Source organism: Penicillium argentinense (genome assembly GCF_028826775.1).
Source record: "Penicillium argentinense strain IBT 30761 chromosome Unknown utg000001l_segment0_segment0, whole genome shotgun sequence".
NCBI lineage: Eukaryota > Fungi > Ascomycota > Eurotiomycetes > Eurotiales > Aspergillaceae > Penicillium > Penicillium argentinense.
In genome coordinates this window covers 1808823-1823080 of record NW_026622660.1, presented here as the reverse complement: position 1 = coordinate 1823080, position 14258 = coordinate 1808823, and the positions used below count along the sequence as shown (strand labels likewise).

At 52.0% G+C, this 14258-nt stretch overlaps 5 protein-coding genes across 5 annotated transcripts; 2 read left to right on the top strand and 3 right to left on the bottom strand.

The window, feature by feature from the left end:
* Positions 1 to 568: 568 nt before the first annotated feature.
* On the top strand, positions 569 to 1730 carry N7532_000616 (KRR1 small subunit processome component; the record flags this gene model as incomplete). The annotated part of the gene is made up of 2 exons (XM_056613120.1): positions 569 to 628; positions 660 to 1730. The coding sequence occupies 2 exons, from the start codon at positions 569 to 571 to the stop codon at positions 1728 to 1730; spliced, it is 1131 nt and encodes a 376-aa protein (XP_056480344.1).
* A 444-nt stretch (positions 1731 to 2174) lies between these two features.
* On the bottom strand, positions 2175 to 3981 carry N7532_000615 (sugar porter family MFS transporter; the record flags this gene model as incomplete). The annotated part of the gene is made up of 4 exons (XM_056613119.1): positions 2175 to 2652; positions 2720 to 2939; positions 2999 to 3820; positions 3885 to 3981. 4 exons carry the CDS (start codon positions 3979 to 3981, stop codon positions 2175 to 2177), a joined length of 1617 nt encoding a protein of 538 aa, XP_056480343.1.
* Positions 3982 to 4968: 987 nt separating this feature from the next.
* On the bottom strand, positions 4969 to 6824 carry N7532_000614 (uncharacterized protein; the record flags this gene model as incomplete). The annotated part of the gene is made up of 3 exons (XM_056613118.1): positions 4969 to 5227; positions 5305 to 6754; positions 6794 to 6824. The coding sequence occupies 3 exons, from the start codon at positions 6822 to 6824 to the stop codon at positions 4969 to 4971; spliced, it is 1740 nt and encodes a 579-aa protein (XP_056480342.1).
* Positions 6825 to 7157: 333 nt separating this feature from the next.
* Positions 7158 to 9087, bottom strand: N7532_000613 (putative autophagy protein (Atg22); the record flags this gene model as incomplete). Its single annotated transcript, XM_056613117.1, has 6 exons — positions 7158 to 7523; positions 7590 to 7751; positions 7811 to 7935; positions 7997 to 8752; positions 8811 to 8845; positions 8921 to 9087. 6 exons carry the CDS (start codon positions 9085 to 9087, stop codon positions 7158 to 7160), a joined length of 1611 nt encoding a protein of 536 aa, XP_056480341.1.
* A 2401-nt stretch (positions 9088 to 11488) lies between these two features.
* N7532_000612 (MIP/aquaporin family protein) lies at positions 11489 to 13370 on the top strand (the record flags this gene model as incomplete). Its single annotated transcript, XM_056613116.1, has 2 exons — positions 11489 to 11524; positions 11580 to 13370. The coding sequence occupies 2 exons, from the start codon at positions 11489 to 11491 to the stop codon at positions 13368 to 13370; spliced, it is 1827 nt and encodes a 608-aa protein (XP_056480340.1).
* Positions 13371 to 14258: the final 888 nt, after the last annotated feature.

The window sequence follows — 14258 nt, the reverse complement described above, 5'->3', positions numbered from 1 at the left end:
CCTGCCAATCTCTGGCCAATAGGAGATATGTTGAACTTTCCACACTTTGCTTTCTGGGTGTTTGCCGTTCGACTATATGACTAATCGAGAATCACATGATAACTAATTCAAATGCCCTGGTCTTTAACCACATAGATATTCAGGGAAATCAACGGCAACAATGAAAGGTATCGTAGCTAGGTAACTTAGTACGAGCCCAGAGACCTGATAGCAATGCACTTGTGCATTCATTTCCATAAAGCAGAGGGCATCCATAGTAGTTTTGCGGTGTCCATCAATATGTCTTCAGGACATACTGTAGTCTCCGTCATATCGAGAGAAAAGTGTGAACGATTCCGATCCGACTCTCGGCTACAGTTAATCACACTATGTGAAATATACACATAAATTTTTAGCTACGAATCATCGCTGGTCGATCTACTAGTTAGCCAGCAATAGTAGACGTATTGCTGCCTGACAAATTAGGTATAATATCCTTCCTAACTGGGGAAAGCGGCAAGCGGGGAGAAAAAAAGTTGGCGCGCGGATTTTCATTAAGCTACAACCAACACCTCGAGCATCCGCCACAATGCCTTCGACGTACAAGAAGGAAAAGCCTTGGGACACCGATGATATCGACAAGTGGAAGGTAAGTCATCTTTATCCTCAAATTCGCACAGAAAACCCCCGACTCACCGTCATGCGATCAGATCGAAGAATTCAAGCCCGAACACAATGTCGCCGGAAACTTCGTCGAGGAGTCGTCTTTCATGACGCTCTTCCCCAAATACCGCGAAATGTACCTGAAGGAAGCCTGGCCCGATATCACGCGAGCACTGGAGAAGCAGGGCATCGCCTGTACACTGGATTTGGTGGAGGGTAGCATGACCGTGAAAACCACCCGCAAGACCTACGATCCGGCTTCGATCCTGAAAGCGCGCGACCTGATCAAGCTCCTCGCCCGTAGCGTGCCCGTGACCCAAGCCCTCAAGATCCTCGAAGACGGCGTGGCGTGCGACATCGTCAAGATCCGCAACCAGGTGCGGAACAAGGAGCGATTCGTCAAGCGGCGACAGCGCATCCTGGGCCCCAACGGATCGACCCTCAAGGCCCTGGAACTCCTGACTGGAACCTACATCATGGTGCAGGGTAACACCGTCTCGGTCATGGGCCCATTCAAGGGACTGAAGGAGGTGCGCCGGATCGTGGACGACTGCATGGCGAACATCCACCCGATCTACCACATCAAGGAGCTGATGATCAAGCGCGAGCTGGCCAAGGACCCGACGCTGGCCAACGAGTCGTGGGATCGATTCCTGCCCAACTTCAAGAAGCGCACCCTCTCCAAGCGCCGCGTTCCCTTCCAGGTTACCGACAAGTCGAAGAAGGTCTACACACCCTTCCCACCGGCGCCCGAGAAGAGCAAGGTCGATCTCCAGATCGAGTCTGGCGAGTACTTCCTTTCCAAGGAGGCGAAGGATCGGGCGCAGAAGGAGGAGGTTGTCGAGCGCCAGCGCCAGAAGCGCGAGGAGAAGATGCGCGAGCGCGAGAAGGATTTTGTTGCGCCCGAGGAGAGCCTGCCTGCCGACGGCGAGGAAAAGAAGAAGAAGAAGGACAAGAAGGAGAAGAAAGAAAAGAGCAAGCGGAAGCGCGAGGCCGAGACCGAGGGCGAGGTGGATGATGCCGCCGAGCGGAAGGAGAAGAAGAAAAAGAAGAAGAGCAAGAAAGAGGCTGCGTCCGACGACGAATAAGCTGGTTATGTCTTTCGGTCTGGTTGAATTTTGGCGCTTCTGGCAGAGCATGGGTCTGGCGTTTCAATCTTTATATCCTTTACATTTACAGTCTTGTCTCTATCTCCTAGGGGTTGTATGTAAAACGATCAATACCATATGAAGTTGTCTTGTATTTGTGCTGCAGTATTGAAATGACACCCGAGGGAGCAATACTGATTTCATTGATCCGGTGGAAAGGCTGGAAAACTATCTAGGTAAATCCGTAAAGAACAAATACTGCTAGAAACCTAAAATAGTAGCCTTCCCACGTTGAAACTCAATCGAACTTACTGTTGATTTCATTGATCCGTTCACTCCGTTGTGTCAGCTTGCAGAAATCTCTAGCGAGGCTCCAAGTAAGTGATGCGGTGTTGTCGAGAGATTGAGCCAGTGCCAGCCATCCTGAGTCAAGCAATCCGTCAGCTAAACAACCCGAGTATCGGTTGAGGTTCCCATGGTGGCGGGGCCACGCTCTTCGTGGTGAGCGACATGGGGTTCGGGCTTGTCAACCATACCCATTTCGTGGGCGAAAGTATCATGGGGCTTCCAGCCGGCACTAGTCATGGGGGTCGACTCCTCAAGCATCTTATCGACCTGCTCCAGGGTCAGACCCCGGGTCTCAGGAACGATGAAGAAAGCGAACATGAAGCACAGGACGAGGGCGCTGCCCCAGACGAAGAAGACTTTCACACCCAGGTTGCCCTTCTCCTTGTCCACAATGTAGGGAGTGATCACAGCGATGACGCAGTTCCACAGCCAGTTAGAAGCCGTAGCAAGAGCGACACCCTTGCCACGGATAGGAAGCGGATAGATCTCGCCGATAACGACCCATGCAGCAGGACCCCAGGTGGTGGCGAAGGATGCGATGTAGAGACAAGTGAAAACGATCAGGCAGAGATCCCTGTGAAAATAAAATGGTCAGCGGAAACTATTTCTTTATCATTTCATACCACGGGAATTTGACTTACGCGGCGTGCTTTCCGGGGACGGCCACGCCAACGATTGCGACGACGAACTCGCAGAAACACATTGCAACGGCGCCATAGATGAGCAGGGTACGACGGCCAAACTTTTCCATCATGTAGAACGAGGCGGGGGTGGTTACAACATTGACAACGTTCGTGATGGTCGAGATCAAGAAGGGGTTGTGGATTCCAACCTGCTGGAAGAAGGTGGTGCCGTAGTAAACTGTAGAGCAAGCGTTAGTCGAATCTGAGCGGCGTAAGATTAGGATCGTTCTCACGTACAGATGAAGTTAATGCCAGTCCACTGTTGGAACATCTGTAAGCAAGTGCCCATCATGACCCGATGAAGATTGCCACGGCGAGACGAACCGCCCTTGAAGCAGTCGGCCCAAGAGGTGCTGGCAATTTGCTTCTCGTATTCGTAGTTGGCCTTGATTTCTGCCAGTTCAGCTTGAACGGCTGGGTTCGAGCCGGGCTGACCACGCACTCGCTCCAGGGAGCGGAGGGCATCCTCCATCCGTCCACACTTGACGTAGTACCGAGGAGACTCGGGGAGGAAGAAAAGACCAAACGCAAGGATGAAGGCCCAGATAAACTGAATACCAATCGGAATACGATACGAGGATCTTTCGGGAATATTCTTGCAACCCTGGTCCACACCAGATGCTACAAGCAATCCAATCGTGATGGCCCACTGGTAAACAGAAACCAGCAGGCCCCGGACACGACGAGGACTGATCTCGGAGACGTAGAGGATAACGGTAGCAGAGACACCACCGACACCCAAACCAGCAACGAATCGACCGGCAACCAAACCACCAATGTTGACAGTACCAACCTGGATAGCAACGCCGATAGCGAAGATCAGGCACGAGAGCATGATGGTAAGACGACGACCGATCTGCTCGGAAACACCACCGCTGAGCACAGCACCGATGAACGTACCGGCCGAAAGGATGGAGGTGATCAGAGACTTGCGTGAGGGGGCGATGATATAGCCATCGGGGTCTTCAGCCTTGCTCACTTCATGGCCGAATTGCTTCTTGACATAGGGCATGCCGAGGACTCCAGAGATGTAGCCAGAATCATAGCCGTAGAGGATACCTGTATGAACATATTGAGTCAGCCTTTGATCATCAGGAGAGAGATGGAAGTTTCTGGGACGGACCTCCGAAGCTGGCAAACCCACAAATCAGGTAGGCATGCCAGGTGACGGCGGCTTCAATGAGGTTGATATCGGCGGTGCCATGGACGCGGTCCGCCATTTTGAAAAGATGTTACCAGTCAGCGAAACGATGAAGATGACTGAAGTATGAAAAGGCGGGAGAAATAACGAAGCGAGAAGGGATGGTAGAAGAGAAAGAAGAAGAGAGTGGAAGGAAAGGCGGAGTGGAAAAAGAAGGGTGGAAGTGAGCGAAGCCGCTGGCAGTACTACAAACGGAAGGCGCCGTCAGCGCCCCAAGGCAACCGTAACACACGGGCGGTCAAATAACAACCCCCAAATCCCATAAATATTCCGAAATAAAATAAACTGTGGCACTATGTTCATCATTCTCGATTTGCTGGAATTTTCGAGAAACGTAGAAGCACCATGTGGCTCAAAGGTAAACAGGAGGTAAAAAATAACCACAGATTCTGCCATTCCAGCAGGCCAACATTGAAGACTAGACCAACGTTTCAGCCAGACCAGGGGTAGCAGAGTAATATGATAAGCTTACGGATGATGGTCATGGCAATTCTTCTCAAAGAATTAAGCATTGAAAGACAAGGATGATCCTTTACATGGCACTGACATTACACGCCCCAGGAACACAGCCCCGCGACTAGCATGGACAACTTACACAACAATTTCGCAGCAAATCTTCTTTTTCGCAAACAATCATTCGAGAAAGATATCTGTTATCTTTTCGAGTCTTCAAGTATTACGCTGGAAAACTGCAGAAATCCCACCTGACAGTGGAAACACGTCGCACAAGGCTCGGGAGTAGACGCGAGATGATACCTGGAGACGCACAGCCACCAGCGTGCACAATGCAGGGATGAGCCATGCAGTTGGCCGTGAAACAGAAGATGAGGATTTGGAAAAGTTCTATCCATGAAGCACGAGACGATTGAAGAAATTATCGGAGGCTAGAAAATATCAGAAAACTATAGATTGCTAGTTTAATTGGTTATGTGCTAAGAATTGTGACCTGATATAGATACACACTCATTCGAAAGACAGGAAGACACTCCAAGGAAGACCCACTCGCTTATTCCACATGGTCTTCAACTCTAAATGACACAATAGAGATGGCTTGATCAAGAACCTGGGCAAGATTTGGAGGTGCCTCCTTCGCCCGCCAAGCAATATACCCATCAGGACGGATGAGAGCAGCCCCAGTCGAAGAAACTCCAAACCAGCCCTGGAAATCTCCTTGCTGGAGCAGCTGTACATCGCCCCCGATGCAGAGAGAGTTGAGAACAACAGGAGAGGATTCCCTTAACTTAGCAGCGGCATCAGACCACTCGCTACACTCCGAAATAAGAGTCCATCCACTATGACCAACAACATCCAAAAGCGGAGTTTTTACTTCCTTTTTCAAGACCCAGATATGCGGAAATGGGTCCCAGGCTGGCCCTTCCACTCATCAGGCCTCATAGCACGAGGTAGACACTCATAAGCTCCAACAATCCCCATGGAAAGATAAAGCTGTCCAAATTCCATCGCATCATCATCGATCTTTTCACCAGCAGGCGTGGCCGTATCAAGATGGACCTTGTAATCAGCCCGCACGAAGATCTGATCATGTCGCAGCAACGCGACCGGTCGCCGCTCGGAATCATAAGTATCCAGAAGCTCCGCAGATGACTTCCCAGATAGAACTGCCGCAAGCTTCCAGGCAAGATTGTGTACATCGTGGATACCCGTGTTCGCGCCGTACCCGCCTCGATTGGGTGGTAGAGTATGCGCGGCATCACCAGCGAGAAAAATTCGACCGGAGAGGAAAGTATCAGCGACGAGAGCGGTCAACTCCCATTGACCGATTGTAATGATCTCAATGGGGAAGTCGGATCTTCCGATGGCCTGGTAGATAGCTCTTTGGAGGGCTTCGCTGTCGCGCTCGATATCGTCTTTGAACATTAGTGCCCAGCGTCCATCGCTGTAGGATGCGAGGAAGGCTTTGAGGTCAGGCTGGTCGATGTCGAATTGGACAATTCCTTTTGTCCATTGGTCTAGCGGCGCGCGAAATAGCACGCTGTGCAGTGTTTGCATGAATCCACGGCCGTGACGTGGAATCTGGTGGAGTTCTCGGATGGTACTGCGATTGCCATCCGCTGCAATGAGGTATGAACCGTGGATTTGCTGCTGCATCCCCTTGTATTCAACAGTAACAGTCACGCCCTCTTCATCCTGTGCAACGGACACGACTCTGTGTTGACGGCGGATATCAGCGCCTCGCTCGAGGGCGAGTGCTTCCAGCATAGGCTCCAATTTATCCTGGGGGATGGCGGAGCCTCGTTCAACCGAGAATTCTTTCTTGGGAGTAGACTGTGTCTTTTTCTTTTGTTGCTTTTGGTCGTTTGACTTTTGTTTTCTCTCGGTATCGGACCAAGACGAATTGTCGTGCCATTTGCCGGTTATGCTTTCGACGTGGGCGCGCTCGAGGACGAAGTCTTCCGGCGCAGGATTCTTGTTTTCGATGCCGAGCGAACGATAGATCTCCATGGTTCGGGCTGTGAAGCCGATCGCGCGTGGGTGCTTGGAGATTCCTTCGTGTTTCTCAAGGACGATGGTTGGTACTTGGTATGAGGCCAAGCATAGGGCTGCCGATAGCCCGACGAGGCTGGCGCCGACCACGATGACAGGTTGTTGGGATGGAGACATTTCGAGTGGGGTTTGAATTGAAGACATAAGAGATGTGTACTGTGTCGTGGGAGAAAACCTCAGTACAAACGCGAGAAAAGGAAGGTTTACATAGAGCTTGAGGTCGTGGGTGGTGGCAAGCAGTTTCGGTGCCGAGATGTTGGTGCTTTGGATGGTTTCGGCGCCGAAACCTCAGACCCGACTCATTTAGAGGCATTACTAGTACAAACCACACTCCTTCTCAACATCAACATTCCACATGTGAAATTAGAGTTCAGGAGACAACTGAGACATGGATACACTAGATACCACAGGAGTTCCCTTTAGTTAGCAGCAAATTGATTCAAATTTCGAGAGTATTAAGTAAGAAATGTGACCCAACCACCACCCAACGCCAATCGAACAATCAGGATGTAAATTATGTAAAAGGGCAGATGAAGATGCAATCACAATGCGCGCACAAGTCGCTCTTCGAGTATGAAGAAAATGCAGAAACCAACTGAGATCAAGGTACTATATAAAGGGCATGGATTATGTTCACTGTTGATCAATGCCATCAGTCACAAATATCCCTCAACTTGGCAAATGCATGATTTACACAACACTCGGCCCACCCTTCGTTGTCGGAGTCGTATTGGTCTCACGACGTCGCATCTTGTCAAGGAGAAAGCTCTCCTGCTCATCCTGACTCTTCTTCAGATCAACACCAAAGAACAAGACCGCGAAGCTGACAACGCTCAACGCAAAGAGGAAATAGAATGGAGTGGAGTTGTTATGATTGGGGTCCGCATCGATGATTGCGCTGGAGACAATAGGTCCGATGAACGAGGACGTCTTGCCGATGATGCTGAACAGACTGAAGAAGAGGAACTCGTGACCTCGGGGTGTCACCTCCGAGATCATGATTTGCGAATAGCTGTACCAGGGGCAGACGAAGAAGCCGTAGTATGCTTGGTAAACCTGCACAGCCGGGTCAGCACTGTATGGAAAGAAAAAAATAAAATTTGTGGTTGACGTTGGCCATACCCAGACTTCCCAGGTGTTGTGGAAACCGAATTTGGTTGTCCAGATTCCGATCATGCCCCAGCCATCTAGTAGGATAATTGCCACCGCGATGGTATTGAACATGGTCTTTGTTCCGAGTTTATAGCGTTTCTGTACAAACCAGAATGTGTAGATTCCAGCCGCCTAGATAAATCGCTGATGGTTAATTCGGTGCTAAATCACTTGATGACGGGTAGACAAACCTGTGCAGCAATTCCAACTATCAGGAGATATGTCAATTGCAGAGTATTGTAGGCCACAATAGTATTCTGCAACGTCGCGATAACTGTGACAGTGGTGTTCAGCGAGTCTCCTAGAAGGAAATAGCCTATCGTAGTATTATGTTAGTACAAGTCTGAATCCGGGCCGACTTAAGGTTGCTATTTTACCAATGAGATAGACCAAGCTTTGTCTCAATTTCCAAATCTGTCTCATCGCATGCCAAACTTGCCATATTCCTGCAATGAGGACACCTTGTGGACCTGGACTCTGACCGGGGCGACGCTTCTCGAGGAAGAACCACGGGAGAGACAACAGCAGCCATACACCAGAAACAAAGGCAATCAGTACACTGAGTCCCCAGTTATTTTCCTGCTGGCCCTTGTTGACATTCAAGGCGAACATAATGCCAACAATGACGGCCAGAATCACGACCTCGCCACAAGACTGGATATAGAAGGCCATATTAGCCAGACGACTGCGCATCATGGTATCGGCGTAATCGTATTCGACGCGGGTGATAGTCCCGGCGCTGTACGCCATTGCCTTCTCTTTCATCTCGGTGGTATTGCGGGCCAACCCGGGGAAAGCGGCCGTCCAAAATGTCAGGGTGGTTTGGTAGGCAATCAAACCGACAATGTACAGGCCGACCGCCGCCTCCCATTTGTCCCAGGTATGCACGCCCAACCAACCGAACCCAATGCCCCAGGCCACAAGAGACAGGGCAATTAGGATGTTGGGGCGCCAGTAGCCGAAATCGGCAAAACTACCGATCGTCAAGAAGACGACGACCTGGATGGCGAAGGAGATGCCGTTGCAGAGCAACACGATGCTGTTGATGGACCGAGGACTTCCCGCAAACTCCATGATGCCGTCGACCGGGGCGGCCTGGGAGAGCAAGTTCTGGAAGGCCGTGGGCGCGAAATCTGTATTCGCAGTTAGACCAGAACCAAAACGTTCAGAGCTAGCAAGTGCAGGACATACTGAACAGCGAGAGACCATTATTCCCGATGTAGTAGCTGTAGATTCGCGGCATTTAGTTTCATCCACAAGGACACAAAGGGAGGACGCTTCCAGCTCCACAAACAACGCACGCATAATAGGCCCAGATCTCATTCCTGGTCGTGCGATACTTGTCGTCAAAGTGATCGGGCGCATCGATCTGGTCGGCATTCGTCGCAAGATCGACCTGCGACTGGGCCTCGCGATCCACCTCGCGATCCACCTCGACGGCAGTGAGGGCGGCATCTTTCTGTTCCATGGTGCCGGCTCGACGTCCAACTGCAACTCGAGGGTGTCGCAGGGGATGAGAATGAAAAGAGGGGAAATTGGTCGGAGCGTCCGAATCTCAGATAAAAGGCCTCGCTCGGCCGTGCCAGCCCCGCGCGTGCCAAACCCTGCGAGGCGTGAAGGCCAACCGCGTTGGAGGCAATCTGGATTCGCCCCACGCTACGCCCGCGTCGGGCTTAGCATGAGCTTAGCGACTCAATCACAGCCACCGTACCTTAAGTACCGTAGGGTCCCGGTATCATAGGGGAAATGAGAATCGAGAGGATGTGTGAATGCGGTTGTTTGGTTGTTTGTGCTTGGAATGCAGTCTTTCACGTCTAGGCTGCTCCTAGGTACTCTAAGGTATGTATGTGTCAAGGGAGTAACTCCACCGCGATCGGCTTGCCGCAGGAACGGATCTGGGGAAACCACGGTATTGCCGAGCATATAGACCCTCCCCTCCCCGAGCCAGGCGGAAGAAGCCAAGTATTTTCCAATATTCTTATTTACTTCGTAGGGTCGTGGTAGAAAACAGGTGCACTCTAAAGGGTCACTACTCGTTCCTGTCAACTGCCAGCTACGGGTTTTGTGAAGTTGAACCGGGACCAAGCGGTTCGGGCTCTGCCTTGGTCGCGAAGGACATCAGGAGCAGGTATCTGAGCACCAACGGCCCTTTCGTTTTTTCCGGATGGTGGATAGTTAATACCGAGCATTGCAAATATCAGACGATACACTGGCATTATAATAATGGAGCGACCGGCAACTGTTTATCGTCCGAGTGTTCGCCAGTCTTGCGACCGAGAAAAGGCTTGCAGCTGCAGCCACCAACCAGGGTCCCTAACCTACTGTAGAGCCTTGGTGCGACGACAGCCGGTCGTCATTTTTTGCTCGTCTGAACGAATTGCAGTGCGTGGACGGGGGTTTTCCGACCGAATTCCCACACCTATCACATCCTGCTAATTTCTTATCGCGAGACTGATGATGGGCCCGATGGAGCCCGATGATTGGGCCAGGGCTTGCGATCACCGTCTCGAGCGGTCTTGCGCAAGCACTGGCCGATCGGGAGGCGACCGCCATCCAGTATGGTTCTTTATCGGACAGATGGCCCAATTCGGGGAGCTGACAGGCTGGAAAGTTTTGGAGTATGTATGTCGCAAGCATGAGCAATGGACGTATTATATGAGAGGGGGGAAGTCTGTGAAGGCGATCTGATCATGGATGAGAAAAGGAGTGACATCAACCCTGCATTGGCTCGGAAGCTGGCAGACAATAATGTGGGTAGCCAGTGATACACTATCATAAAAGGTCTGGTAGTTATTAGAGCCTGGTGATTACCTGACTTGTTATTTACGCTAATCCAAATTTAGGTAACCGGCCGGTTAGTAGATATGCATACGTTTAGGGATTGAAAGAGGGTCTCTCTTGTCTACGGCATGGAAGGCGAAGTCGGGTGCCAGTATAGATCAACCGAGGGTCCTGCGGCAGGACCTTTAGAAAGAACTGCGTGATCACACTGAGGCTGACATACCGATGCCAAGGCGATCGACGTGGAGATTGGAGACAAGGTGAACGGGAAGTTTCAAGCTCGGTGCGTTCACCTGGCGATGTGGAGGTGGAGTTAAACAGTGCTGCTACTGCAACGCACCGCCCAGCTTGATTGCCAGGGTAGTTATCCTGTCCAGAACTGCCGTATGTAAGTTAAGCGACCCAGCGTTGCCGAGGAAGAGCTGCATCCCAAGAAACCCTGAGGAGAGGGGAAGGATGCAGCAGTGATGTCATGCCTAGCGGCGGTTTGTGCTGCACGACTCGAATATGTGCAAACTGTGCATCACTCGGATTAGACGGGAGGTGTGCAGCGAACAATCAAATGCGATCCACCGGGATCAGCGACGCCGTCGAACGAGAAACGCGTTAGATTAAAGCAGGCTGGCGAAGGTCGGGAGCAGCCACGGGTCAATTGGCGGCGGGCTTGAAGGTGGTGGTGGGTCACGCCAGGAACTACCCCTCGCTCTCCAGTTCTTCATTGCCTGGCGACGCCCTCCAGCTGCACAGCGTGGGCGACGCCAACCGGAAAATCGCGATGATCGGATGGCTATTGCGTATTGCTCCTCCACTACGCGAGGAGGGGGTGTGGTCGACTGGGTCCTCGCGATGGTGCTAGTTTTTATTTTTATATCGTGACACTGGCCTCCACCGGAGCTTCGTCTCTTTCTTTCTTTTCTTTCTCTCCTCTTGTTCTTGCAAGGAGAGCTCCACTTCCTCGACAGCTTTTCCTCCCAGCCGACCCGTGCAGGCTCGCTGGCGACACTCTGAAACGTGCCCTTGGTGCATCCCCACTATAAAAGCTTGGGTCCCTAGCGGGTAAAGTCCGACCTGCAGCAGCAATTTCAACAATGGAGGAAGGAAGTCCTCGCCGACCGAGAGCAGTGGTAAGTCTACTCCTCAGCTGAGAAAAGAACTAATGTTTCTGACTGTGCTGCCTAGTCTGGAGCTTCTCGCAGAAGCGAGGGACCAATCTCCCCGACCAGAAATGGCCGAGGATTGTCAGAGGACGATGCCATCTCGCCCACTCGGCGCTTCTCGGCCATCGACGAGGACCAGCCCCGCCGTCGTAGCTCAGCAGCTAGACGGAGCGGCAGTGGCGTCCTGAGTCTAGCACCGCGGACGACCCTGGCAGAGAGAACCCAAGGGAAATTCACCCTGGCAGGGCCCGATGAAGGTCCGCAGATGGTCCTGTCCTATGAGCCCTTCGTGCAACCGGGATACGTAGACCTCAATCCTTCGTATGAGCAGCCCAATAATGCAAAGCCCGTCTGGTCTCTGGCTAAACCACTGCCCCGTGTCGTGCGACCGGGCATGGTGCCGACGAAAGATGAGCTGTTGGAGAAGCGCGGCAATGCGCAACTTCCCGCGGAGAATTCGCAGCGATTAGGGCTCGATCCGAATCCCAATGACCTCGAACAAGGAAAAATCGAAAAAACCGTCGATCCACGAAAGATGGCGGCGCAGGTGGAGGATGCGCGGCTGCAGCGTGAAGCCAACTTCATGAACAAGGTTCTTACGGGAGAAACTACCTCTGTTGCCGGGCGAGGATCACGACGTCTTTCCCACACGTCTTCTACTCGACAAAGACGGCCGTCTCAGTGGAATGCTGATGAGGACCACCTTTCCACCGTTGAAGAAGGCGGATCGCAGCCAACCGACGATGGCCATGGCCAGGGTAGACCGCCCGACTATTTAACAGACGATCCCTTGGGGACCGTCCCTGAAGTCCCAGAAGGGCTTAATGCGGATGACTTGGACACGAAATTGGAATTCCCAGGATTGGACCATGAGACCTGCCCTGAGGATCTACATCCATTGGTGCAGGATCTCATCGAGGAAGAGGTCCACAACAACCACACTACATGGTCCGTCATCCGGACGCACCATCGCGAAGCACTCGCCGAAGCGCTCGCCGTATTCGTGCAATTAACCATCGGATTCTGTGCCGACCTGTCAGTGACCGTCGCAGCCGCCGGAAACCCTAACACCACGGCGTGGGCCTGGGGCTTTGCAACCATGATTGGTATCCATATTTCCGGTGGTGTCTCCGGTGCCCATCTCAACCCCGCCATCACCGCGATGCTCTGGTTCTACCGTGGCTTCCCCAAACGCAAAATCCCAGAGTACTTCGCGGCCCAATTCATCGGTGCTTTTTGTGCCGGTCTCGCCGCGTACGGTATCTACTACCAGTCCATTCAGTACTACATTAGCAACAACATCGACACGGGCATCATCACCAGCTTCGTCACCAGTCAACGCGAGGTATGGATTGGACCCGCGACGGCTTTTTTCACAGAGTTCATAGGCACCGCCTTCCTCGCCGTGACTGTCCTGGCCCTAGGTGATGACCAGAACGCTCCACCCGGAGCCGGTATGAACTCGCTCATCATCGGCCTCGTCATTACATGTCTGAGTATGACATTCGCCTACCAGACTGGCGCGGCGTTCAATCCCAGTCGAGACTTCGGGCCACGACTTGCGCTTCTCGCGATGGGCTATAGCAATGATCTGTTCTTGAACCCGTACTGGTTCTATGGCCCGTGGGTTGGTGCTGTGGCGGGTGCGTTCATGGGCGCCTTCTTGTATGATTTCTTCATTTTCACTGGTGGTGAATCGCCTGTCAACTATCCTCTTGAGCGGACCCAGCGGGCGATAAGGAAGAGTCGGATGAAGTGGAAGCGTCGTCTTCGTCTTGCGAAGCGGGAGCCTAGGGGAATTTCTATCCCGTGAGCGGGGATGGAAATGTCTTGTGTGTACTCATAAATCAGGGGAGGACTAATGGCTTCTTGATTTAAACTCGATGACTGGATGTATATTGTTCTCAATGATACTTCGGGATACTTTCTTGTCAGAAAGGCTGTTCCATACCATGCATCCAATGATCTACCCGACCATACACACAAGAAGCGGGGTATCGCAGCGCATTACCGAGTTGGCCGATCCTACTCCAATTTCCCAGTGCATGCAACACGAGGAGTCTCTGATCGTCTTGCTCGCGGGGTACACAGGCCCAAACGACTAAAATCCTCTACTCCAACTGGACCTCGTCATCCATATTGATCCCGTGTTAGTCTTCGATGTTAAGTCACCATGTCAGGCAATGGAGAAAACCTACAAAAAGCCACGTTCGCCGCAGGATGCTTTTGGGGCGTGGAGCATCTATATAGAAAGCATTTCGGAGATGGACGTGGACTAGCCGAAGCGCGTGTTGGATACACCGGAGGCCAAACCGATGCACCGTCCTACGAAGTTGTGTGCGAAGGAACTACCGGGCGTATGTCCTCCTTCAAACCATGCTTCGAGTCATGTGCTGAGAAGCCTCATACTTACGATAATGCAGACGCCGAGGCTGTGATGCTCATGTTCGATCCGGCTATTGTATCTTACCAATCCCTTGTCGAGTTCTTCTTCAAGATACACGATGCTACCTCGCTGAATCGACAGGGTCGCAACCAGGGCACGAACTACCGCTCTGCCATCTTCTATCATGACTCTGCCCAGGAACAGATTGGAAGGACTGTTATGGAGAAGGTCGGGGAGCAGTGGTATGAAAAGCTTATTACCACTTCGATATCTCCGGCGGGCACTTGGTGGGATGCTGAGGAGTATCATCAGCTC